Genomic DNA, 21,988 nt, shown 5'->3' on the forward strand with positions numbered 1-21,988 from the left:
CTCTCTCCACCGCTGGTGTACCAGTGTGTACTATCTACAGGAGACACTGCAGCAGGTCCTTCCAACAGCACCTCCCAAACCTGTGACCTCTGCCACCTAGAAGGACAAGGGCAGCAGATGCCTGGGATCACCATCACCTCCAAGTCACACACCACCTTGACTTGGACTTATATCGGCCGTTTCTTCACTGTCGCTGGGTTAAAATCCTGGAACTCCTTACCTAACAGCACTGTGAGAGTACCTTCACCACATGGACTGCAGCGGTTCAAAAAGGCGGCCTATCACGTTCTCAAGGGCAACTAGGGATGAGCAATAAAATGTCGGCCTTGCCAGAGACACCCATTTCCCGAGAATGAATATTAAAAAATTGTTAACAAAGATATAAGAGGAAAAGTCGTGGCCAACAGTAATGTGCAATAGGTATCTCAAAAGTGTGCTGAATATGTTAACAAATAAATTATAAAACCATGAATGATTTTAGTAAAATCTCATTGCAGATTAGCACATATTGGGGGGAGAAATTCAGTATCGCCCCGTTTGAGGCGCTAACTTTTAAAAGTTGAAAAAATTAGCGCCTGTTCAACTTTAAAAAAATTTGGGGATTGTGCTCCAGGAAATGGAGCGCTAAATCAAGCTCCACTTCCTTCCTGGAGTGCAGCAGGCAGCAGGCGGGATGGTAGGTGAGCAGCGCTACACAATGGGCCGTGCAGCACTGCCGCGTTGGAAGGCACCTTCCCTCCCTTCAAGGGAAGGGCCATCACTGCAGGCTTTGCAAGGGGAAAACTTACCTGGTCCCCGACGGCAGCCGTGATCTGGCCTGATCAGCCTGATGCACTGCAGCAGAGTGCCGGGCTGATCGATCGCTGGAGAAGTCAAGGGAAAAAAAAAAGAGCATTTCATAATTTTTTTTTACTAACCTCGGCCACCTCGCCTTTAAGTATCGCTCCTGAAGCGGCCGGCCTCCTGATGAATGCCTCCTGCAGCTGCCGGCATTTTCACCCGGTATTTCTGCAGGGTGCGGAACCGAAGTTCGGGTCCGGGGCGTTACGCACGCCGATTACATCACGATCTCCGGGCGAAGGAGATCGGGCGGGGTGCAACGCCATACCGCCTCTGCAAACCTCCTGCTGAATATAGCGAGTGTCGATCTTCTCGCTGCGCCCGGTCAATAAGTGCTTAGCGCCCCCCCCCCGGGAGACGCTAACCAGAGGCACTAAGGTGCCCAATTTCTCCCCCATTGTGTCAGCCGTGACTCAGTTGGTAGCACACTCGCCTCTGAGTCAGTAGGGTGTGAGTTGAAGTCCCACTCCAGAGACTTGAGCACATAATCTAGGCCGACAGTCCAGTACAGTACTGAGAGAGTGCTGCACTGTCGGAGGTGCCGTCTTTCGGATGAGACGTTAAACCGAGGCCCCATCTGCCCTCTCGGGTGGATGTAAAAGATCCCATGGCGCTATATCGAAGAAGAGCAGGGGAGTTATCCCCGGTGTCCTGGCCCATATTTATCCCTCAATCAACATCACAAAAAACAGATTATCTGGTCATTATCACATTGCTGTTTGTGGGAGCTTGCTGTGCGCAAATTTGGCTGTCGCGTTTCCTACATTACAACAGTGACTGCACTTCAAAAAGTACTTAATTGGCTGTAAAGTGCTTTGTGATGTTCTAAGGTCATGAAAGGCGCTATAGAAATGCAATTCTTTCTTTTTAAATTTTTTTAAATATTAATAGGAAACAAATGTGTTTTGTCACAAAATTTGGAGATATGAAGAGCAAATCCAGAATTCCCAGATGAAGCATGTTCTTACCTCCTCTCCACTGTATTGTTTTAAACAGTTAAGAAAGTGGACACTGTTTGAAAGCCAGAATGACAGAATTTCAAAATCTTCATTGTGATTCTGTGAAACAAGGCAAGATTTGAAAGAATGAATATTAACAATTACAGAATTTTCTCCCGACTTGAAAAAGTTATCTTTCATATATAAAAAAAAAATCACAGGAAAATGTAACATAGTTTTGGTATACCGATAGTATCCATAAACCACTGTAGCCGTATCAATATTTCTGATGTTACCTAAACTTTAAGTACGTTACAGGCTTTTTTTGGGGGATGGCAGCTATTTTCTATATCAAATATTCATAACAAATTCTAAAAATACATATATTCTCATTTGTAAAAGCACAAGACACTTTACATGAAACACCTCATATTTTAAAAGTTCATTAAAAAGTAATAAATGTTGTATTAAACACTTCACTTCTGGAGGTTTTCTTACCTTAGTGACTTCTTTGATGCCACCAAGCAGGGCATTCATCAGGGATTTCAGCGTTTCAGCATTATTAATATCATCAGCATAGCGCACACACATGAACAGGATGTTTGCTGGCAGTCCTGGAATCATATTTACCACCACACCTCGTGGTTTAAGGTCTAAAAGTAAAACATAACCATATACATAACAATATATAAGAGTGCTATACACAAGTACAATAATAATTTAATTAATACTTGACGTAAGAAAACTACTAGGCACTTGGTCTAAGCATTAAACAAAGCTTTAATCAACTCTTTTACAACATGGAAGTCTAGTTGTGTCCTTCACTAGTTCCTGTTAAAGAATGTTCCGAGCAAGCTGGGCCCATGCCCGAGTATTTATACTCTCCCTGGACAGCACCACCAGCAGGCCGCCCAGTATTATTTCATAAGTCATTTCCACATGAATGACAAGATTCATGTCAATACTTTTATAGCCAACGCCACAATCGAGCACTGTAAAAAATAAACGACTGCAATTAAAATTGATATGTGACATGAGTGATGGGGGGGAGAATTTGAGTTATTTCCGGGAATCTGTGTAAAATCAGTGACATGTTGAAAACACGCCTGAAGACAGAGGCATGAGGTTCACTTCGAATAGGGGCTCGGGTCTCATCTTCATAACAGCAACGAGCTAGGGGCGCAAATCGGGCATCCCTATTGCAGCTCGCCAGTCCGGGCCTTCCCAAAATCGTCTGGCTTAGACACCTAACCGGCCTAGAGGCAAGTCCTGGGGGGGGGGGGGGGGGGGGGAGGGGAGAGAAGGCGAATGAGAGGGAGACGAGTACGGTCCAGCAGCAGCCTGCAGTATTGCATTACGGTATGTGGAAACCGAAAAAGGTACCTATTATTAGGCCGCCGTATGACCGGGAAAAACATGAAACAGGTGCGATACACACTCCACCCAGTTTTTGCCCGATTTGCTATTGGGGTCCTGAAACGGGCGGCAGGCCTCTGATTAACATATTTAAGGGGCCCAACTCCTGGGGCGCCCTGGGCACTCAGAAGTCACTGACTGCCAAATTAGCAGCTGGTGAACTTCCAGGAGGATCAAACGTGGGCGACTGTGCCTGGAAACTGGACCCCCCCGCACCACCACCTCCATTTCATGTCCAAAAACAGGCGCAGCAGGTACCAATTCCCACCAGAGCGAATAACTTAAACCCAGCAATCTGCAGCTACTAAAGTATTGTTTTTGATACACTAGCAGAGGTCTCATGGGGCTGCGCATCGTAAATTGGGGATTTAATGTTTTCTCAGGACAGGCACATTTTACCATGTACCCAGGAAACTTTGGTTTATCCGGAGGTTAAAAGTCCGGAAAGCTCTATCTACCGGCAAAATTCAGGAGCCGTTTCCTTTAAGTATTTTTACTTCTCGTTGCTTTTTTTTTCCCAGTCAGGCTCTGCAAGGTCTGTAGCTAAGCCACAGCTTCAGCTAGAGACGCTTTTAAGCTGCAGTCGACTGTTTTGAAGCTGTTGCTAAGCAACAGGGTTTGTTGATTCACACGGAGCTGAAAATCTCCGTATGTTTCAACATGTCCGGCAGTTTTGATCTAACGGCAACAGCTCGGTCCCGTCGGTGCCGGATATCACAAAGTTTCCTGTAGCACACAAAGTATTATTTTGCTGATAAAGTATACAAGTACTTTCTTTTAATGCTGATTGCTCCTAACAGATTCTCAGGTCAATCAGAGACCAGATAGGTTGAAGAGGATAAGCTACAAAAGGATTTGAATATACTTGAGAATTGGACAGACGGGTGGCAAATGAAATTCAATTTAGAGAAATGTGAAGTGCATCACATGGGGGAGAAAAATCTCGGAAGGGACCATTAGCCTTGTATCATGTGGCTGCGAGGATGGTAGAAGATGAATTTGGTGGACCTTGGTTTTTTTGTCTACCAATTCCTATGTTTTAAGTCCTTCAGAAATCACAGAAATTGTCTTGAAAAACAACTTTACCCAAAACTAGATTTTTGATGAGTTTTTCTTCATCTTCAGTTTTACATTCCAGCATTCCCAGGTACTCCTTCCTCACAACTTGACTCGGATTCCCATTGGCTTGATTAACTGTTTGGAATTATAAACACATTTGCGTACAAATCAGATTCTTTCTGCTTTCAAAACCACTTAAATCTTCAGACTCTCAAGTATAGCCACAAAAGTCTGCTCTATTCTTTTTAGCTCATATATTTTTGAAAAATATATATATATATGTTACATCAAATGTCAGAGAAATGTGGTCCTTTTGTAAATTAAATGATTGCTCCTTGATTATAAGTGTTAGGATTTGGGTTTAACATATTGCTATCTCTACTACATATCAACACTTTCGGCCAAAAACCACTAATTACGGACAAAGTTCTAATTACATACCTTTCTCAATTGTTTTGGTGAAGGACTTAATCTGATCTTGCAACTTCTTTATTTGCTTTTCTTTCTGGTCAAGTTGTTCCTCAAGATCCTCCAAAACAAAACAGGAACAGAATGACCTTTCTGCTGATGTCGGAGTCCGGTCAACTGATTGTCAGTGTTACAAAGTTCTGTCGCTGGTGCAACGCCACTAACTAGCTTTTTTAAAATCATGCCACAGAGTTCTTTTAATAAGAGAAAAAACTGATAATACCGCCAATCAAGTATGAAATAGTCAAGTAAATTGAAGCATGTAGATCATAAAATATGAGTTTGACAGATTATTTCAACCGGCTGCATCTAACATTAATGTTAACAGGACATGGTCACATCAGGGTTCCACCGTATACAGACTTAACCAAGAAAGTTTTCTGCTTAATTTTTTAATTTCCCTTTAGATCCCGACGACAAACCTCCAATTCCTTTTCCTTCTTTAGTTTAGTTGGAGTACTGTGCAATTTTTGTTCTTTTTGAGCCACCAAATTAAATTTTATATGGGGAGAAATCTAAATGGCATAACACTATGTACGAATTATTTCAAAACAAAAGCAAAACTATTTTCCTATTTTTCACCAGCACCAAGGGGCCTGTATGAGTTACAAACCTCATATTGCCGCTGTGGCGTCAACCAATTAAAAAGGTGCATTTTCAAGGGAACGGCTCTTTTAAGCTGCTCTTTGTCACTGCCTCATATCTAGTGGCGCGTTTTACCAAGTCGCCCAGCTAAGCAATATCAGCTTATCCGTAACAGACATTTCACGTTCAAATATCAATTAACACTACGATCAAACTCAGAATGATCTCTGTGAACTCAATTCTCTATCACTGGAGCTGATGATGCATGTTCTATGTTGTTGATGGAGATATTGAACATCCCCATTGGAGGCAGTCAAGTTTGGATGCCCTCAAGACGAGTATTCAAATTCAGGCGTTCCAGTTCAGTCTTAAGCTAAAGTTGTTAGACTGCCGTACAAAGATTGCATTTCAACAATATTCAGTCCATTTTCGATTTTAAAAGATGATTTGCATCAGCCGACATAAAAACCATTGTAGTATTTTAAGGATGGCATTATTCCAACACTCACCAAGTTTTCCATTGTTAATTGAGATGCTTCTTGTTGTATTCTGTTACTGGCTGCGCTATCAGTTTGGGTCCGATTCAGTAGTTGGTAATTCTCATTTTGAAGTTTTCTGACTTTAGCAAGCAACTCCACATTTTCTTTTGCACAGTTATCTTTCTGGGACTCTAACAATCTATATATTGTTAAGAAATTGAGAACATTTCAATGGCAAAACCTGTTACTGTACCACTGTCAACCACCAGTGCTGACATTTTTTTTATTTGGAGAGGAGCATTGGGGAATTTGCTATTCAATTTGAATATTAAGTGTCTTGGTTTAAATTCACAGAATCACAGAATCCTCACAGTACAGATAGAGGCCATTTCGGCCCATCGAGCCTGCACCGACACATATCCCACCCGATCCCCGTAACCCCTACACCAACACGTAACCCACCCTATCCCCGTAACCCCACGTATTTAATCCCTCTAACACTAAGGGTCAATTTTTATCATAGCCAATCAACCTAACCCGCACATCTTTGGACTGTGGGAGGAAACCGGAGCACCCGGAGAAAACCCACGCAAACACGGGGAGAATGTGCAAACTCCACACAGACAGTCACCCGAGGCCGGATTCGAACCCGGGTCCCTGGCGCTGTGAGGCAACAGTGCTAACCAATATGCCACCGTGCTAAATTCTGGAAACTTTCCAGCTTTGCTATAATTAGAAAACAGGAATGGTAATTTTTTGTTACTGTTTGGGGCTTTGTTCAGTTATAAACTAATTGTAAATAAAGGGACCTTTTCTTTAGATAATCAAGATAAAAATAATTATGACTCTCTATGGTTTTATTCTCGGCATTGCCTCTTGCAAGCCAACGGCAATAAGTACGGTCTATAAATCATATCTAATTTTATAATTATTCTTCTGGATGGGGGGAAAAAAATCTATAATTGCATTGGTTTACAAGTCATTCCTTATATGTGGAGGACAGGCATGAAAGCAACTTGTATACCAGATTTTACAGTAAATTTACTGGAACTTGTTCAAAAATCTTAATGTAATTATCTTGTCCAGCTGCAAAAAAAACCTAGTGCTTTACACAGTAGGAGTCACGCAGCAACAGTTTCACAGATTATAGCTCAGAGCAGAAACGAGAATTAAAACTATAATATCGGAGTAATGAGTAGCCTTGGAAATATTTACTTTTTCAAAATATGACATTCAATTAAAAAATACTGCGCAAAATATAGTTTGGATAACCTGCTGAGTGTTTTCTTCAGTAAAGGCAGGAGACTGGCTCAGTTCTAATGGGAACAAAGTAAGTCATATTTCTGGGGTTTACATTACATAACTGAATAAACATTCTAACAAACTTGAGTGTCATAAATCTGTTCTCATCTCAGACATTTCAAATTGTTCAAGGTATTCAAAATGGAATTTAAAGAAAATAACTGAATAACACACTGCCTGATCCTTCTACATAAGGATAGCTGACTGCTAATGACTGGAATAATGATCACATTCAGCAAATCAAAAATATTTAGGACTAAGGCTGTAGCAATAATACTGGTCAATTCAGTTAACATTATTTATCACACAATGTTGATGATATACTGCACTAAGCAGTAGAATTCTGACTGTAATTCCCTTATCATACTGCACAGTTGGTGCAACAGCAAAACATGCATTAGAATTCTGGTGATTAACAGAAATTAGAAGCTTGGCACCAGTGGTTAAATAGTTGGAGGCTGGTAACTAATACTCTGTTCCTGCATTTCAGTACGCACATCCAGAGCTCTGCCTTCCTGATGCATAACTTTGGCACCCTTCTCGCATTTCTGTTAAAGAGAAAATCTGCACCAATTAGTGCAGTAGAACTGATCATAAACAAAGTTAGGCCCTGAGGGAATGTACTAATATTAGAGTTTTCACACCTTCTTTGGAATCCTTCTTCTTCAAGATTGCCTTGTAATTGATCAGTAGCTTCTTCCATTTTTTCTGTAAATTGCAATTATTTAATCAGTGCACAGATTTTCTTTCATATAATGTGCATAACCTTCACAGTATCTTCGATGAGAGAAGTTAACTGGTAGCTTATTCATTACAATGTTAACAACATAATTTATCAATGCTTGCAAGGTAATGTGCAATACATGTAAAGCTGCAATTTTTCCAGAGAGTACGACAACTGCAAAAACCTTTATTAAACTCTGAAAATCAACGAAGCACACTTCATTATTTGTATGCTTTTAGATAAATGCTACACAGCATACATAGTCACCTTTCATTTCCACAACCTGTCCCTGTAAGTGGCTCTCAATGTCTTGTCTCTCTTTATGCAGCTCTAAGATTTGGAGTTTGAGTTCTGGAATGACCTGAGTGTACACAAAAGTGGTTTACGCCAATGAAACAAATTTCAACACCATCAACAACATGGAACATGCTGCAAGCTCAGTGGCATAAATGAACCAAAGCTCAAATAGCATCAATGAGAAAGATAGCTCAGCATTAATGGCAGGACACTTGGATGTCGCCGATATCTGCCACCATAAAAATGTTGGGGATACATTCCCCATATTTAATTCTTTAACCCCCCCACCCTCTCCTGCCCGTCCTGTGGAGGAGGCCTAGATGTCTATTTCTTGAACCATTATTTTCTCCTCTGATGTCAGAATATAGTTCCACTGGTGTGGGCAGTTCTCCGATACCTCATCCAAATGGTCATTCTTTATGTGTGAATCTACTCAGTGACACCTGGGGGTTCCTTCTGATCTTTTGCCGTAACTTTGGCGGAAATCCAGGAAAAACTGAGGCCATTTCTCAGGGGTTTCTGGCAAAGTGTTAGCGGGAGATCAGGAGAACTCCCACGGAAATTTTGCCTGAGTATCTAGCAGGCAATTTGATTGTGGGGCGCATCACAGCTGGGCCCAGTGCTATTCTAGCCAGTTGTTCAAAGCATCCATACTTTCCAGCAGAGGACCATTAGACAGCAATCAGAAGAGGAACACTGGCTGATTTTCCCCCACCCGAGCCTAAAGTTACTGATAGTAATTACATAGATACATAGATACATAGAAGATAGGAGCAGGAGTAGGCCATTCGGCCCTTCGTGCCTGCTCCGCCATTCGATGAGATCATGGCTGATCCTTTAATTCAGTATCCCGTCCCCGCCTTCTCTCCGTAACCCTTAACCCCTTTTGCCCGTAGAAATATATCTAATTCCCTCTTAAATATATTTAATGAGCTGGCGTACACTGCCCTCTGTGGCAATGAGTTCCACAGGTTCACCACTCTCTGAGTGAAGAAATTCCCCCTCATCTCTGTCCTAAATGGTTTAGCCCTTATCCTTAAATTATGTCCTCTAGTTCTGTTCTCACCCGCCAAGGGAAACATTCCTTCTGCATCCAGTCTGTCTAGACCTGTCAGAATTTTATACACTTCTATGAGGTCCCCTCTCAATCTTCTAAACTCCAGTGTGTACATCCCTAAACTACATAGTCTCTCCTCATAGGTCATTCCCGCCATTCCTGGTATCAGCCTGGTGAATCGCCGCTGCACCCCCTCCATGGCAAGAACATCCTTCCTCAGATGAGGCGACCAAAACTGTACACAGTACTCGAGGTGTGGTCTCACCAGTGCCCTGTACAGCTGCAGCAAGGTATCCCTGTTCCTGTATTCTAACCCTTTTGCTATGAAGGCCAGCATACCGTTTGCCTTCTTGACCGCCTGTTGCACCTGCATGCTCGCCTTCAGTGACTGGTGTACAAGAACACCCAGGTCTCTCTGTACTTCCCCCTCTCCCAATCTATTGCCATTTAAATAATAATTTGCCCTCCCGTTCCTGCACCCAAGGTGGATAACTTCGCACTTGTCCACATTATAGTGCATCTGCCATTTATCCGCCCAATCGCCCAGTCTGTGCAAATCGCTCTGGAGCTTTCTGGTCTCTTCCTCTGAGCCCACCCCCCCTCCTAGTTTAGTGTCGTCTGCAAATTTGGAAATGCTGCATCCGACTCCCTGATCCAGGTCATTAATGTAAATTGTGAACAGCTGGGGGCCCAGGACAGATCCCTGTGGTACCCCACTTGTTACTGCCTGCCATTCAGAAAATGAGCCGTTTATTCCAACTCTCTGTTTTCTATCTGACAGCCAGTTCCCTATCCACGCCAAAACTTTCCCCTTTATCCCATGAGCCTCAATTTTCCATGCTAATCTTTTATGTGGGACCTTATCGAAGGCCTTTTGGAAGTCCAGGTACACCACATCTACTGGCTCTCCCCCATCTATTCTACCAGTTACTCCCTCAAAAAATTCCAATAGATTAGTCAAGCACGATTTACCCTTTGTAAATCCATGTTGACTCTGTCCTATCCTGTCCCCATTTGCTAAGTGCTCCGCTATTTCATCCTTAATGATGGACTCCAGCATTTTGCCCACAACTGATGTAAGGCTTACAGGTCTGTAATTACCTGCTTTTTCCCTACCCCCCTTTTTGAATAGTGGGGTAACGTTAGCTACCCTCCAATCCATCGGCACTGTTCCCGAGTCTAATGAATTCTGAAAAATCATCCTTAGTGCATCCGCTATCTCTAGGGCCACCTCCTTCAGTACCCTAGGATGCATGTTATCAGGCCCTGGGGATTTGTCCACCTTCAATCCCTTTAGCTTCCTTAACACCATATCCTTAGAGATATTGATTTGCGTCAGTTCCTCCTTTGCCAATGTCCCTATTTTTCCCGATATCCCAGGGAGGTTTTTTGTGTCTTCCTTCGTAAAGACTGACCCAAAGTATGCATTTAGTTGATCTGCCATTTCCTTATTTCCCATTATATATTCCCCCGTATCTGACTGCAATGGACCAACTTTGGTTTTCACCAGTCTTTTCCTTTTGATATACTTATAAAAGCTTTTGGAGTTAGTTTTTATATTTTCCGCCAGCTTGTTTTCGTAAGCTATTTTGCCCCTCTTGATTATGCCCTTTGCCCTCCTTTGCTCTATCTTAAACTGTTCCCAATCTTCCGCTCTGGCGCTTTTTTTGGCTATTTTATACGCCCTATCTTTGGATTTTATGCTGTCTCTAATTTCCCCTGTTATCCACGGTTGAGTCACCTTTTTAGATTTCCTTTTATGCCAGATTGGTATAAACAATTTTTGCAATTTTGTCATTCTATCTTTAAATGTTTGCCATTGTTTATCTACCTCCAGTCCTCCCAGGAACGTTGTCCAATCAGACCTACTCAGTTCCCGTCTCATGGCATCATAATTCCCCTTGTTTAAATTCAGGACCTTAGTCTCTGAGTCAATTTCTTCGCTCTCCATTTCGAGTGAGAAATCGATCATGTTATGATCGCTCTGACCCAAGGGTCCCCGTACAACAAGATTACTGATTAGTCCCTTCTCATTGCACAGTACCCAGTCCAATATAGCCTGTTCCCGAGTTGGTTCCTCGACATATTGATCCAGATAACCATCCCTCAAACACTCAAGGAATTCCTCCTCCTCATTATTTTTACTGATTAGGCTAGTCCAATCTATATGTAAGTTAAAGTCACCTATGATGACAGCTGTGCTCTTATTGCACGCTTCTCTAATTTCCCTCGTGATGCCCTCCCTAACCTCTATTTTACTATTTGGAGGCCTATATACCACTCCTATTAATGTTTTCCGCCCCTCGCTATTTCTTAGCTCCACCCATATAGATTCTGTATTAACTGAGTTAATATCCTTCCTTTCAATTGCATTTATCCCCTCTTTTACTAGCAATGCTACCCCTCCTCCCTTTCTTTTTTGTAACACCCCAACTGGTATGGCCTCAAGTTTTCTTTTTTTTAGCCTTTTCCAGCAGATTGGTTGATTGCGGGAATGAGTTGATCATCTAGATGGGACAGGCTTGCTGGACCAGATGGTCTTTTCCTGTCCTTTTCATACGTTTGTATATGTTACTGCTGCCCTGGCCGAGACCAGATAACTCAGAGTATAGCAGGAACTGTCCCCGTGAACTTCTGATCTGTATGGCTTAGTGCTGCACTGGGGAAGCCACACTCTAGATGGTTTGATAGTTACTGAGCTACTGAACTTTTAGTCCATTAGTAAACAGTGCTTCAAAAATGTAGAAATATTGAAAAGTTAGTTGATGCCAGTACTAATTTGCATTCAATCTGTGGTAGAAGTAGAATTCTCTCTGCCATTTTTTCCTATAAGTACTATTGAGGGAGACCTTTATAGTTCAATATTATTCCACAGTTACTGATTGTATACCTTTTTATATTGCAGTTGATTTCTATCAGGTACTCAACTAACCAATCTTGGATTTTGCTTACGTATGTGGGAGAGAAACAGTTGTAATTCACAGCACGCAAGATCTTAATTTTATTGTACCATATTTTCGTTAGCCAGTCTGGTCAGATCCTGCCGGATGTTCTGATTAGTATTATTCTCTGCTTGGAACTTCTGCTGTAGATATGTTGTCTCTTCACAGAGATTATCAATTCTGAAACTGAGTTCCTCGACTTCCTTTTCATAACTCTCTTTCTGAGACTGGATATGCAATTCCATTACTCTACATGATACAGAAGTGCACAATTAATAGAATTATTGCAGTCACAATAGGCACAAGGTTCTTTGTAAACATAACAGAAAATAAAAAGCCACTAGAAAAGTCACTAATTGGCACACATTACTGAAACCTTTGGCATTCTGAATTGTTGTTTGTTGAACTAAAGAGAATTAAATATTTACTAGTTGATTTCCTGTGCCACTGCACATGGATAGTCCAGAGGAAGGCCACTATTGAAGACGGGAACAGACCTTTCCACAGCCGAGTTCGGCGCAGCTGGGGGCTGAGGGGCTAAGCCTGCCCTGTGTCGACCCCCAATTTCAGCTCAGCTGAAGGGAGGGAACAGACCTTCCCACTGGCAACTTCAGCTCAACAGTGGAGTAAAGGGGCAGGTAAGTGGGGGGGAATCATCAAAAAGAGGTCTGCAAGAAATGAACACAAAGTCAAAGACACTCTGATTACCATGGGGCTGGGTAGATGTGATCAGGTTGGGGAGAAGCAGTCAATGGAAGAAGTCATGTGGAAGAAGTCAAATAGGGGCCAGGAGAATCAGAAATCAGGCTTTGGAAGGCCAAGAATGAACCGGGAGATGCGAACAATGGGCTGGGCGAGGTGTAGATCGGGGCAGGAGAGGCGGGGATCAAGTCATGAGTAGTGGAGAATGGCTGCAAATGGGCAGAAAACAGCGATTGGGAGAATGAGTGTCCAAGAAGGGGCCTACAGCTAAAAAATCAATCAGTTAGGGCACAAATGTTGGGCGCGATCGTGCCAGCTCTGGGGAGGCAGGTTTGGAGACTGCCGGGAAAATGGCAGAATCTGGGGGCGGGTGCCCATCCTGCCCCCGTGCCATCTTCCCAGGAGGCAAGTACCCGACCTGCACCGGGCGGGAAGGAGATTACAGCCACTTAACTGCCTGTTAACAGGTAGATAACAGGCAGATAAGAGGATTATCCCCGTTTTACCCCTGCAAGTGTGGGCTTCCCGAAGGCTGCGAACCCCGCCAGGGTCACTGAGGCGAGCAGTGGGTCTGCGGGGGTTGGAGGGGTGCAAAAGTGCGCTGTGAAGGTAAGTGACGGGTGCAAGTGTGGAGTGGTAAGTATGTGAGGTGAGTGGAAAGTGATAGAAAATGTTTACTTACCTTTGTTTCTTCCTGCAGGCTTCAAATGTTGGGGAACCGGAAACTCCCCACATCTCCATGGCAGAGATGACAGATGGCGGCTGCATTCTCCAATGCAACAACCATCTAATTTCTGCGCACAAAAGAGGTTTGATGAGTCTTGAATACAAGGACTCATCAAACAACAGAGAATGTCAGTGTTTGACAGCTTCACAGAGCTGTCAAATGATGACAATTCATCTGTCAAAAATATATGACAGATGAAACGTCATACGCTGAAGTTCTCTGTAACCGGCTTCCCCTTAATTGGCCTGCTGGGCGGGCTTAACAAGGTCAATCAAGGGAAAATAGCGTGGGTTGGCCAGAAGTTGATGGAGGCGGGACTAAAACCTGACAAGTGGGAGTCCCGCCTCCAAAAGCTCCCCATTGGCAAAATCCAGCCCGCTGTAATCTCTAACTTCAGGAAAGGTGGCGTTCAGGGTCAGTACTATGGGGCTGTCACAAAACATTAGGTGGTGCTCCATTGCTTTCAATCGGTCATGTAACATTATCTTTACAATGTCACCTGCTCGTGCAGCACCACTGAAATCTCGAGACCACTCACTTTTAATATATAATAGATAGCAAGGATAAAGTATATACAAGATAATTGTGCAAACCAGGAAGGATATCCATGGAGGTAATAACCAGTGCACTGTTTAGTCTTAACAAAAATGTCATTTACATATAATACTGAGAAAGGGACAGCATCCCCTTGTTTAATAATTTTGTCCTTAAAAATTGTGATTCAATTTTCCCATAAACATAGGTTTACTTCTCCAACAAAAGGGCTGGCAATTCGCTCTTCACTTCCTGGGTTCATTTTTGTCCAGCTTGTATTTAAAGCCCAGTAATCAATACAAGGCTGGCACTACAGTGCGAGTATATATCAAAAAGATAAAATTCTTACAACCACCTTACAAAATGCATGACAGTAAATTGTATGAACATTAATATAATTTGAAGCACTTTAGGAAATCCTGAGGGTGTAATAATTTACTAGATAAATGCAAGCTCTTTTCTTTTTATACTTTACTTAATAATTCTATAGCAGGTGACGCAAAATATATAATTGCAATACGCAGATATCAAGACTGTGCTGCTGTAGGGAACACCCACACACAAACAATTCTGCAGCATTGCCAGTATAAATTTAAACAAAATAGGACTTAATTTATTTTCCATCACCTGGTAGCTCTTTTCAATCCTTCGTATGCCAACCAGAGCTCTCCATCTTCATTTAGCTGTTCCATGTCCTCTGGAGAAAGCCTTAAATGAAACATTATTTAAAAAATATATAACCTAACCAACTATTGCCACATTTAACCTACTGCCAATCAAACTTTTATTTGAAATATGCAACAAGTTTTTGTACAGATACACTAAACTAGGAGAACATAGTGGGGTGGCACCACAGCAAACTGCATGTTCCAATTATACCTTTATTTCACTTTTATATCTTGCTTTCACTTCGTAATGCCATAAGACTAGAGTTCCATGTTATCACGTTTGAATGTGCAAGTGCAAATCAGGCTCCTTCCCCACTATCCAACTAGATGGTAGATTTATACAATCTTCCTTATGTACAGGTTACTCAATTATAAAGTCTTCCCATCACAATTATTTAGATAGATTTAGAAATTCCCTCTCTGAGTGAGTGATTTTTTTTTAATGACTCTCCTCAATCCATTGGCCCAGATTTTACTGAGTGGCGAAGGAACGGCTTTTGCCGTTCACCTCACATACAGCTACCCACAGACTTTTAGCAGGCTCGTCAGCGCAGATTTCCAGTCTTCCGGCATCTGTTTGAATTCAGCGCCCTCTACAGGTGATCTGTGGCATCTGTGAGCAGGTCGAGCAGCAGGGAAGCTGCTCAACCAATCAGATTGAAGAATCCTCACAGACGGCAAAGCGGGAAGTAAAAAACAGGAAATATAGATTACAAGACTGTCAAATTTTCTAATAAAAGAACAAAATTGTTGATTTGGCCGACAAAAGTGATTGATTTGCAGCATTTTTCTAAAAATGTTGGCTTTGCTATTTGAATAGCTACTTCCAGGTGACGGCCTTACAGCTTAAATAAGACACTCACATTTTTTTTCTAGGTGTATGATTTTGTTCATTCTACTGGGCTGAAGCATAATGTTGAGCAAGGTATGCTGGGCTTCAGAAACCGGAAGCCAAGGTGGGAACCTTCAGATTGAGCAGTGCTTGGTTTCAAGTCTCATGATAAAAGCGAGCCAAAATATCAAGTTCATTAGAGTACGCATATTATTGAAATATTAATGTTACTAATATATAAGCAAGCAGCAAAAGATCAAAAATAACAATAATAATCACAGTAGTGAAACTTTTTCTAATGAAGTTCTCTCGTATTGATAATAGGCTAATGAAAAGCAACATCCGAATACATACACCACAACGTACATGCCAGAGTGTGTTACAATACAGCAGACAGCAACATATTTAGCAGTTTAGGCATCATAGAGAGAGTGAAGCTTGACTGGTTTATTAATTTCATATCTACCCAAAGACGTCTTACTGACCGAAACAGACCCTAGCAAGTCTAGACACAAAAGGCATCAAGGGGTATGGGGAGAGAGAGGGAATATGATATTGAGATAGAGGATCAGCCATGATCGTATTGAATGGCGGAGCAGGCTCGAAGGGCCGAATGGCCTACTCCTGCTCCTATTTTTCTATGTTTCTATGTTATTTGGTAGAATATATGGATGTCACTTAATAGGGTGGTTTTATTACACTGCCAACAAGCCATTTTGTTTTGCCTGCAAGTGGGTGTTGTGGTGAACAGCAACAGATGGCAGACTCTCTCAGTCAAAACCCCATGATTTGAACTGAACTGCTGTTCTGCCACTAATTTGACTTGGCGTGAATCCAAGTTTTATTTCACTGCATATTAAAAAGGGGAATTGTCATAAATCTCATCATCGAGAAACTACCTATGAAATAACACTGGACGGCCAGCTGGTAGCGCCGTCCAAGGAGTATAAATACTCGGGCGTTGGCCCCAGCTTGCCAGGGACATTTTGTAAAGACAAGGAACTAGTGAAGTACAACTAGACTTCCATGTTCTGAAACAAGTTGATTAAAGCCTTGCTTTATGCTCAAACCAAGTGTGTAGTGAGTTTTATTGCGTCAGGAATATCACCCCGTGTAAAATTGTTTAGCCCAAACACTAACTGACTCAGTCAGTTCCCAAACCATCACACTGCTTTAATAACGTAATGTGATAATTATTGGTAATACTGCCAAATCTAAGCGAGAGAATTCATACCTCTTTCGTAACTCCTCTCCCTCTAACCCTCCAAGGAGCTGTTTTGTAACTTCTTCCACTTTTTCTGTTAAATTGTAAGATGTTTGTACAATTTTAAAATACTGGCTGTAGATTGTAACTGCTTATATCACATGCTACAGGATGTTAAGACAGTTCAATTATTCCCAAATCTGCTAAAGGATTAGACACAGCTAGACTGAGCTCTGCCCACACAATTCCAACTTTGTGCATTAACCCGAAAATCATAAGAATATGAAATTCTGACCCTCCCTGCAATTTCATACTTCTATTTCCAAATTCTACACCATCTATTCTTAAAGGGAAACTCTGGGCTCCAAGCAACTTGTATTTAGCTGCTTTTATGTTGGGTTTAGTGGGGCGCTAGTGCCGACAGCTGTTGTTGCCTCAGCTCTTCCGCACTGTTGGCAAGCTTAGCGGCTGGTCGCTAGGAAGACACATTTACATTGCAGTTGTCACCAGTTATGAGACCCCCCCATATCAGCATGCACCAGCACCGATGCCCACTAAACTCAATACAGATTAAAAATAACTTTTAACACACCAAAAATATTCAATGCCTAGCACTGGTCCATTTTCGCATAAACAGTAAAAGAAAGCTACAATATTTCACACTGAATGGTCAGCCATTTACTGCTGTGGAGAGATTGATAGCAGCAATTTGTTCGCAGGCAATGCCATATTGCTGTTGGTGGCTGAAAAATAAAGATTTGCATTTATATAGCGCCTTTCACAACCACCGGCATCCCAAAGTGCTTTACAGCCAATGAAGTACTGTTGAAGTGTCAGAAGGTTGTGGGTTCAAGTCCCACTCCAGGGACTTGAGCACATAAAGCTAGGCTGACACTCCAGTGCAGTGCTGAGGGAGTGCTGCACTGTCGGAGGTGCTGTCTTTCGGATGAGACGTTAAACTGAGGCCCCGTCAGCTCTCTCAGGTGGACGTAAAACATCCCATGGCACTATTTCGAAGAAGAACAGGGGAGTTATCCCTGATGTCATGGCCAATATTTATCCCTCAACCAACATAACAAAAACAGATTATCTGGTCATTATCACATTGCTGTTTGTGGGAGCTTGCTGTGCGCAAATTGGCTGCTGCGTTTCCCACATTACAACAGTGACCACACTTCAAACAGTACTTCATTGGCTGTAAAGCGCTTTGAGACCACCGGTGGTCGTGAAAGGCGCTATATAAATGCAAGCCTTTCTTTCTTTAGTATCTCCTATGCATTTTAAGCAGCATGGGGACAGCATCTGCAAAAGGCTGCTGAATGTTCCTTGATGGTTTAGTGGGCAAATCCAGTGAAATAATGAGCCATGCATTCAGTCTGCATGACATGTATATCTATTGGTCCTTACCAGACATTTTGAAGTGTCTTAACAACTGACTATTTACTGCAAATATGATTTCAGACCAGACATTTCTCTGAATATATGATTGATATAATCATGTATACATGTATTTAAAAAATATTAGACTAAAAGTCTAGATGGTGCAGTAGAGCAAAATTTAAACCCATTATTTCTGCAATTTTTGTTTTTAACCTGTTGATACATATTGAGTAAAACACTGTTCTCTCCAATGGTTGTAAAGCCCTTAAGTAAAATTACTTTTATGGTATGGAGTCTAAAACAAGAACCATTTATGTTTTGATAGTCTGACTTAGAAAAACCATCAAAGCGGTGTAGAAAACCAAAACAATAACTTGGTATATTTGGGAGTGTTCTAATGTTGGAGTTGAGGAGCATTGTTGGAGTGGTGTTCTGCGTCTAATTGTTGTCACAGGAGCTAGGAAGGCTTGATGCTGACATGAGTTACATCAGCGCCCCTTTACCCCAGTGAGCACCATTTCACCAAAAACAACAGCAGTTTACTTTCTCTTCTAGGAAGTCAGTTAATCTCCAAAGTTATTTAGTAATGAAAAATACAGGGAATTTTATTAACTTGACTTGAAATTTCCCCTGATGGCTCAGCAAATTTCCTTAGTTAGCTGAGCCTTACAGAACTGAAAAGTGGCGAGTTCAAAGCTCCGTTGGTGCCGAGTTTGCTGATTTCATGTGAAATCACCGAGTCACCTGCCTGCGTTAATAGCCGGGTTGGGAATAAAGGTCTAGAAGGGGAAAAAGTAGGGGAGAAAGGACAAGGAATGCATACTTAAGTTTTCCAAAGTTTTGTTCATATAGCCCATAAAAGGTGACACTAGATAGGAGTAGCCCAGTGCCCAATATTTACTGCATATTTCCAAGTACATTTTATTAAAATGTTCATAGTATACAATGTTCAATTACATGAGCAGTCAGTCAGTTTTACCTCTCATTTCTTTTCTTAGCTTTTGCAGGCGCATTTCTAAATCTTGTCTCTTCATTTCAAGAGTTGCAACGTCCCCTTTAAGTTTTGGAATTACCTGTGAAAAGATGCATTACCTATTATTTCATATACAGGTTATATTAACTCCAATAGTCAGCCACTGTCATGTGCAGATTGATAATTGGGCCAAGATTACTGATGTAAACATATATCTTAACTGTACAAATATTTTTTTAAATTGCAAATAATGGAAATCTAAAACAGAAACAGAAACTGCGAGAAATACGCCACGTGAGTCAATATATGTAAAGAGAAAAAAAGTTTAATATTTCAGGTATAATTGTCAGAATTCAATGGCCCAGTAATTCCGGTCCCAACGCGTGAGTATGGACGGGGTACTCACGCGTGGGCCTGTTGGAAGTGCCGGATTTCAGTATGCGCGGAAAACCAGCATTTCCTCTCCTCTGAACCAAGGGGTTAAGAGGCGGTTCCCTTGCGACGTTTGAGGCAGCGCGTACGCGTTGAACTTTGTTTTTTTTGACAGGTTTGTCCGTGCGTGAAGGCCTCCACTTTTTACGAATGTAAAAAGCAGACGTAAGGACTTAGTTTTATAAGGTAAGTGGTCTAATAATTAAAGTTAGAATTTTTTTCCCACAGGTTTATTATTTTTAAAGAATTTACAGTAAGGTAAGTATTTTTGGACCCGATTTCTTGAAAAAAAATTTTGGCAGAAATTTGAATAATTGTTTAAAATAGTTTTTTTTAAGTTATTAATAGTTAATTTAATTATTGGAATGTTTTTTTTAACTTTTATTTAAAATTTAAGTAGTGTTTTGGGCGCCCGGACTTTTCATGAGTTTGACAGATCTTATGTCTAACTCATGAATGGACTTTTGTAAACTCCCATTGGTTGCCCAGTGCTCACGTGATCCCAGCCGGCTCATCGCACTAAGTACGCTGCTGGATCACGCACGTACAGCGCGCCGGGAGCTGAACCGGGCCACAGACCGGAAATCCACGCAGGCCCAGTCTTCAAATGTCAGCGCAATATGTAAGTGTAGGTCGAGGGCTTGCACCCGCGGGAAGCCCCCGACCCGAATTTCTGGGCCATTGTATTTGTAAGAAATAATATTGCCATTCCAAGATTTTTGACTGTTGAGAGTGACAGGGGTTCTTAAACCTAACTTACTTTATTGGGCCGGATTTTGCGACCCCTACGGGTGCTTACGTGTCCGTAGAGGCCGCGCAAGTGCTGGTTTCAGGCATGCGAAGCCAGTGACAGATCATCCGTATGGCCAAGAAAAGTGCCTCTATGGGTAGAGAGTTGCGATTTTTGCACAACTTCCGCCTGCTGAATGACTGTCAAATTCTTACGCCTGGTAAAAGCTGGCATAAGGCAGCTTCTACCAGCTTAAGAATTTAAAAAAGTAGAAAAATGAAATTTCATAACTCATTTATAAATTAAAAATACTCTTCAAAAAGGTAAGTTTATTTTTAACCCCGTAAAAAATTAATTTTCTTCAAAAAAATTTATTTGTTTAAAATATTTAATTAAATGTCATTTTAATTAATTTTAAATATGTAATGTTTTTCAAAAATTTATTTAATGTTTTAGTGTGTTTTTAAATGTGATCCTCATTCATACTTCTGACAATTCTGTGCGTAGAGAACTGCCAAAAGTATGAAGGGGCATTCCCTTCTTTCATTGGTTCGCCTGGCCCACGTGATCCCAGGGGCGCTTGTGAACCGCATGCGCCCCTGGGATACCTGGGCCTCTGCGCATTTCGAAGAGGAGAGTCCCTGGAGCGGAAGCCTCGGGATCTACGGAGCCAGCAGGTAAGTTCGTAGATGTTTTCCGATTGGAGGCATCCGCCCACAGGAAGCCTCCGATCGGAAATTCAGGGCCATTATATTAGTTGGAAGGCATGTACACAATTGCTTTCAATACTTCACTGTAAAACTGACGCTCTGCATGAGCTGGTTTTCTTTGAATGATTGCTCTTATTTTTCAGGCACATTAAACTAGAATTTTGTGCAACTCTTACAAAAAAAAACTGGTGTGAAAAGCACGCATAGAAACATCTGTGGGAGAGCAAGCAATAAAGCTGTCAAACAGTAACAAAAACATACGCAATTTTCAAACATTTAGCATTACCGTAAATACATTCTCTAAGGCAATCATACATAACAGATGGACAAGTTTCACAAATCTCATCCAGTACCTGTGGAGAAGAATTTACTTGAATATGTATGTTAATGAGGTCACCATTGAGTGATTATAGCAAGTACAATTTCCAACTTGCTTAATATCAAATGAATTGCCTAATGAGAGCAAAGACTCTTGTAAAGTTCCCGAAAATCTAATGTAGACATTTTTGAAATTACATTAGTGACAAATTAGTTTTCAAGTAACAGTGTGGAAGGGCCCAGTGCAATCTTCCCTCTAATTTCTTTTTTGGGTGCACGGCCCCTTAAATTTCCGCGCATGCGCGGTTTTTACATTCAAAAGCCGGTGACCGTCCTGCGCGAGACCTCCAGACCGCTGCGCAGCTTAACGGGGACATTGGCCCAGTGTACTGACAGCTATTTTTGAATGGATCCACTGTTCATAAAAGTCACAATGAGTTATTGAAGTGGCACATGCTTTCTTGCAATCTTACAATTGAATTTTGTTAATTGTACATCAGGCAGCGAAGTACAAGAGTGCAGATGGAAGCAAGTGTTGTGAGGGCAAATGTCTCACAAAATAACCCTTAGATGACAGAATGACTGGAAGAATTCATACAGTGTGCCAGTGGGCAAATAACAATATGTGGCTGAAAATCTGGTCACATGCAAATCTAAACCATCCAAATCGC

The 21,988-nt window shown here is 41.7% G+C and overlaps 1 protein-coding gene across 4 annotated transcripts in view; it reads right to left on the bottom strand.

Annotated features, from left to right (window-relative positions):
• Positions 1-21,988, bottom strand: part of myo5c (myosin VC) — a 101,093-nt gene that overhangs the window by 11,717 nt on the left and 67,388 nt on the right. For all 4 annotated transcript variants that reach the window (XM_085968655.1, XM_085968654.1, XM_085968657.1 and 1 more), the window contains 11 exons: positions 19,134-19,227; positions 16,805-16,868; positions 14,698-14,778; positions 12,176-12,356; positions 8,079-8,172; positions 7,732-7,795; positions 5,816-5,984; positions 4,695-4,782; positions 4,281-4,388; positions 2,277-2,431; positions 1,809-1,898 (listed from right to left, as the gene is read on the bottom strand). In XM_085968655.1, coding sequence (XP_085824781.1) covers positions 1,809-1,898; positions 2,277-2,431; positions 4,281-4,388; positions 4,695-4,782; positions 5,816-5,984; positions 7,732-7,795; positions 8,079-8,172; positions 12,176-12,356; positions 14,698-14,778; positions 16,805-16,868; positions 19,134-19,227 — 1,188 coding nt within the window. The remainder of the gene's footprint in view (positions 1-1,808; positions 1,899-2,276; positions 2,432-4,280; positions 4,389-4,694; positions 4,783-5,815; positions 5,985-7,731; positions 7,796-8,078; positions 8,173-12,175; positions 12,357-14,697; positions 14,779-16,804; positions 16,869-19,133; positions 19,228-21,988) is intronic.

The sequence above is a fragment of the Somniosus microcephalus genome, chromosome 27 (genome assembly GCF_052327205.1).
Source record: "Somniosus microcephalus isolate GS21.2 chromosome 27, FLI_Smic_1.0, whole genome shotgun sequence".
NCBI lineage: Eukaryota > Metazoa > Chordata > Chondrichthyes > Squaliformes > Somniosidae > Somniosus > Somniosus microcephalus.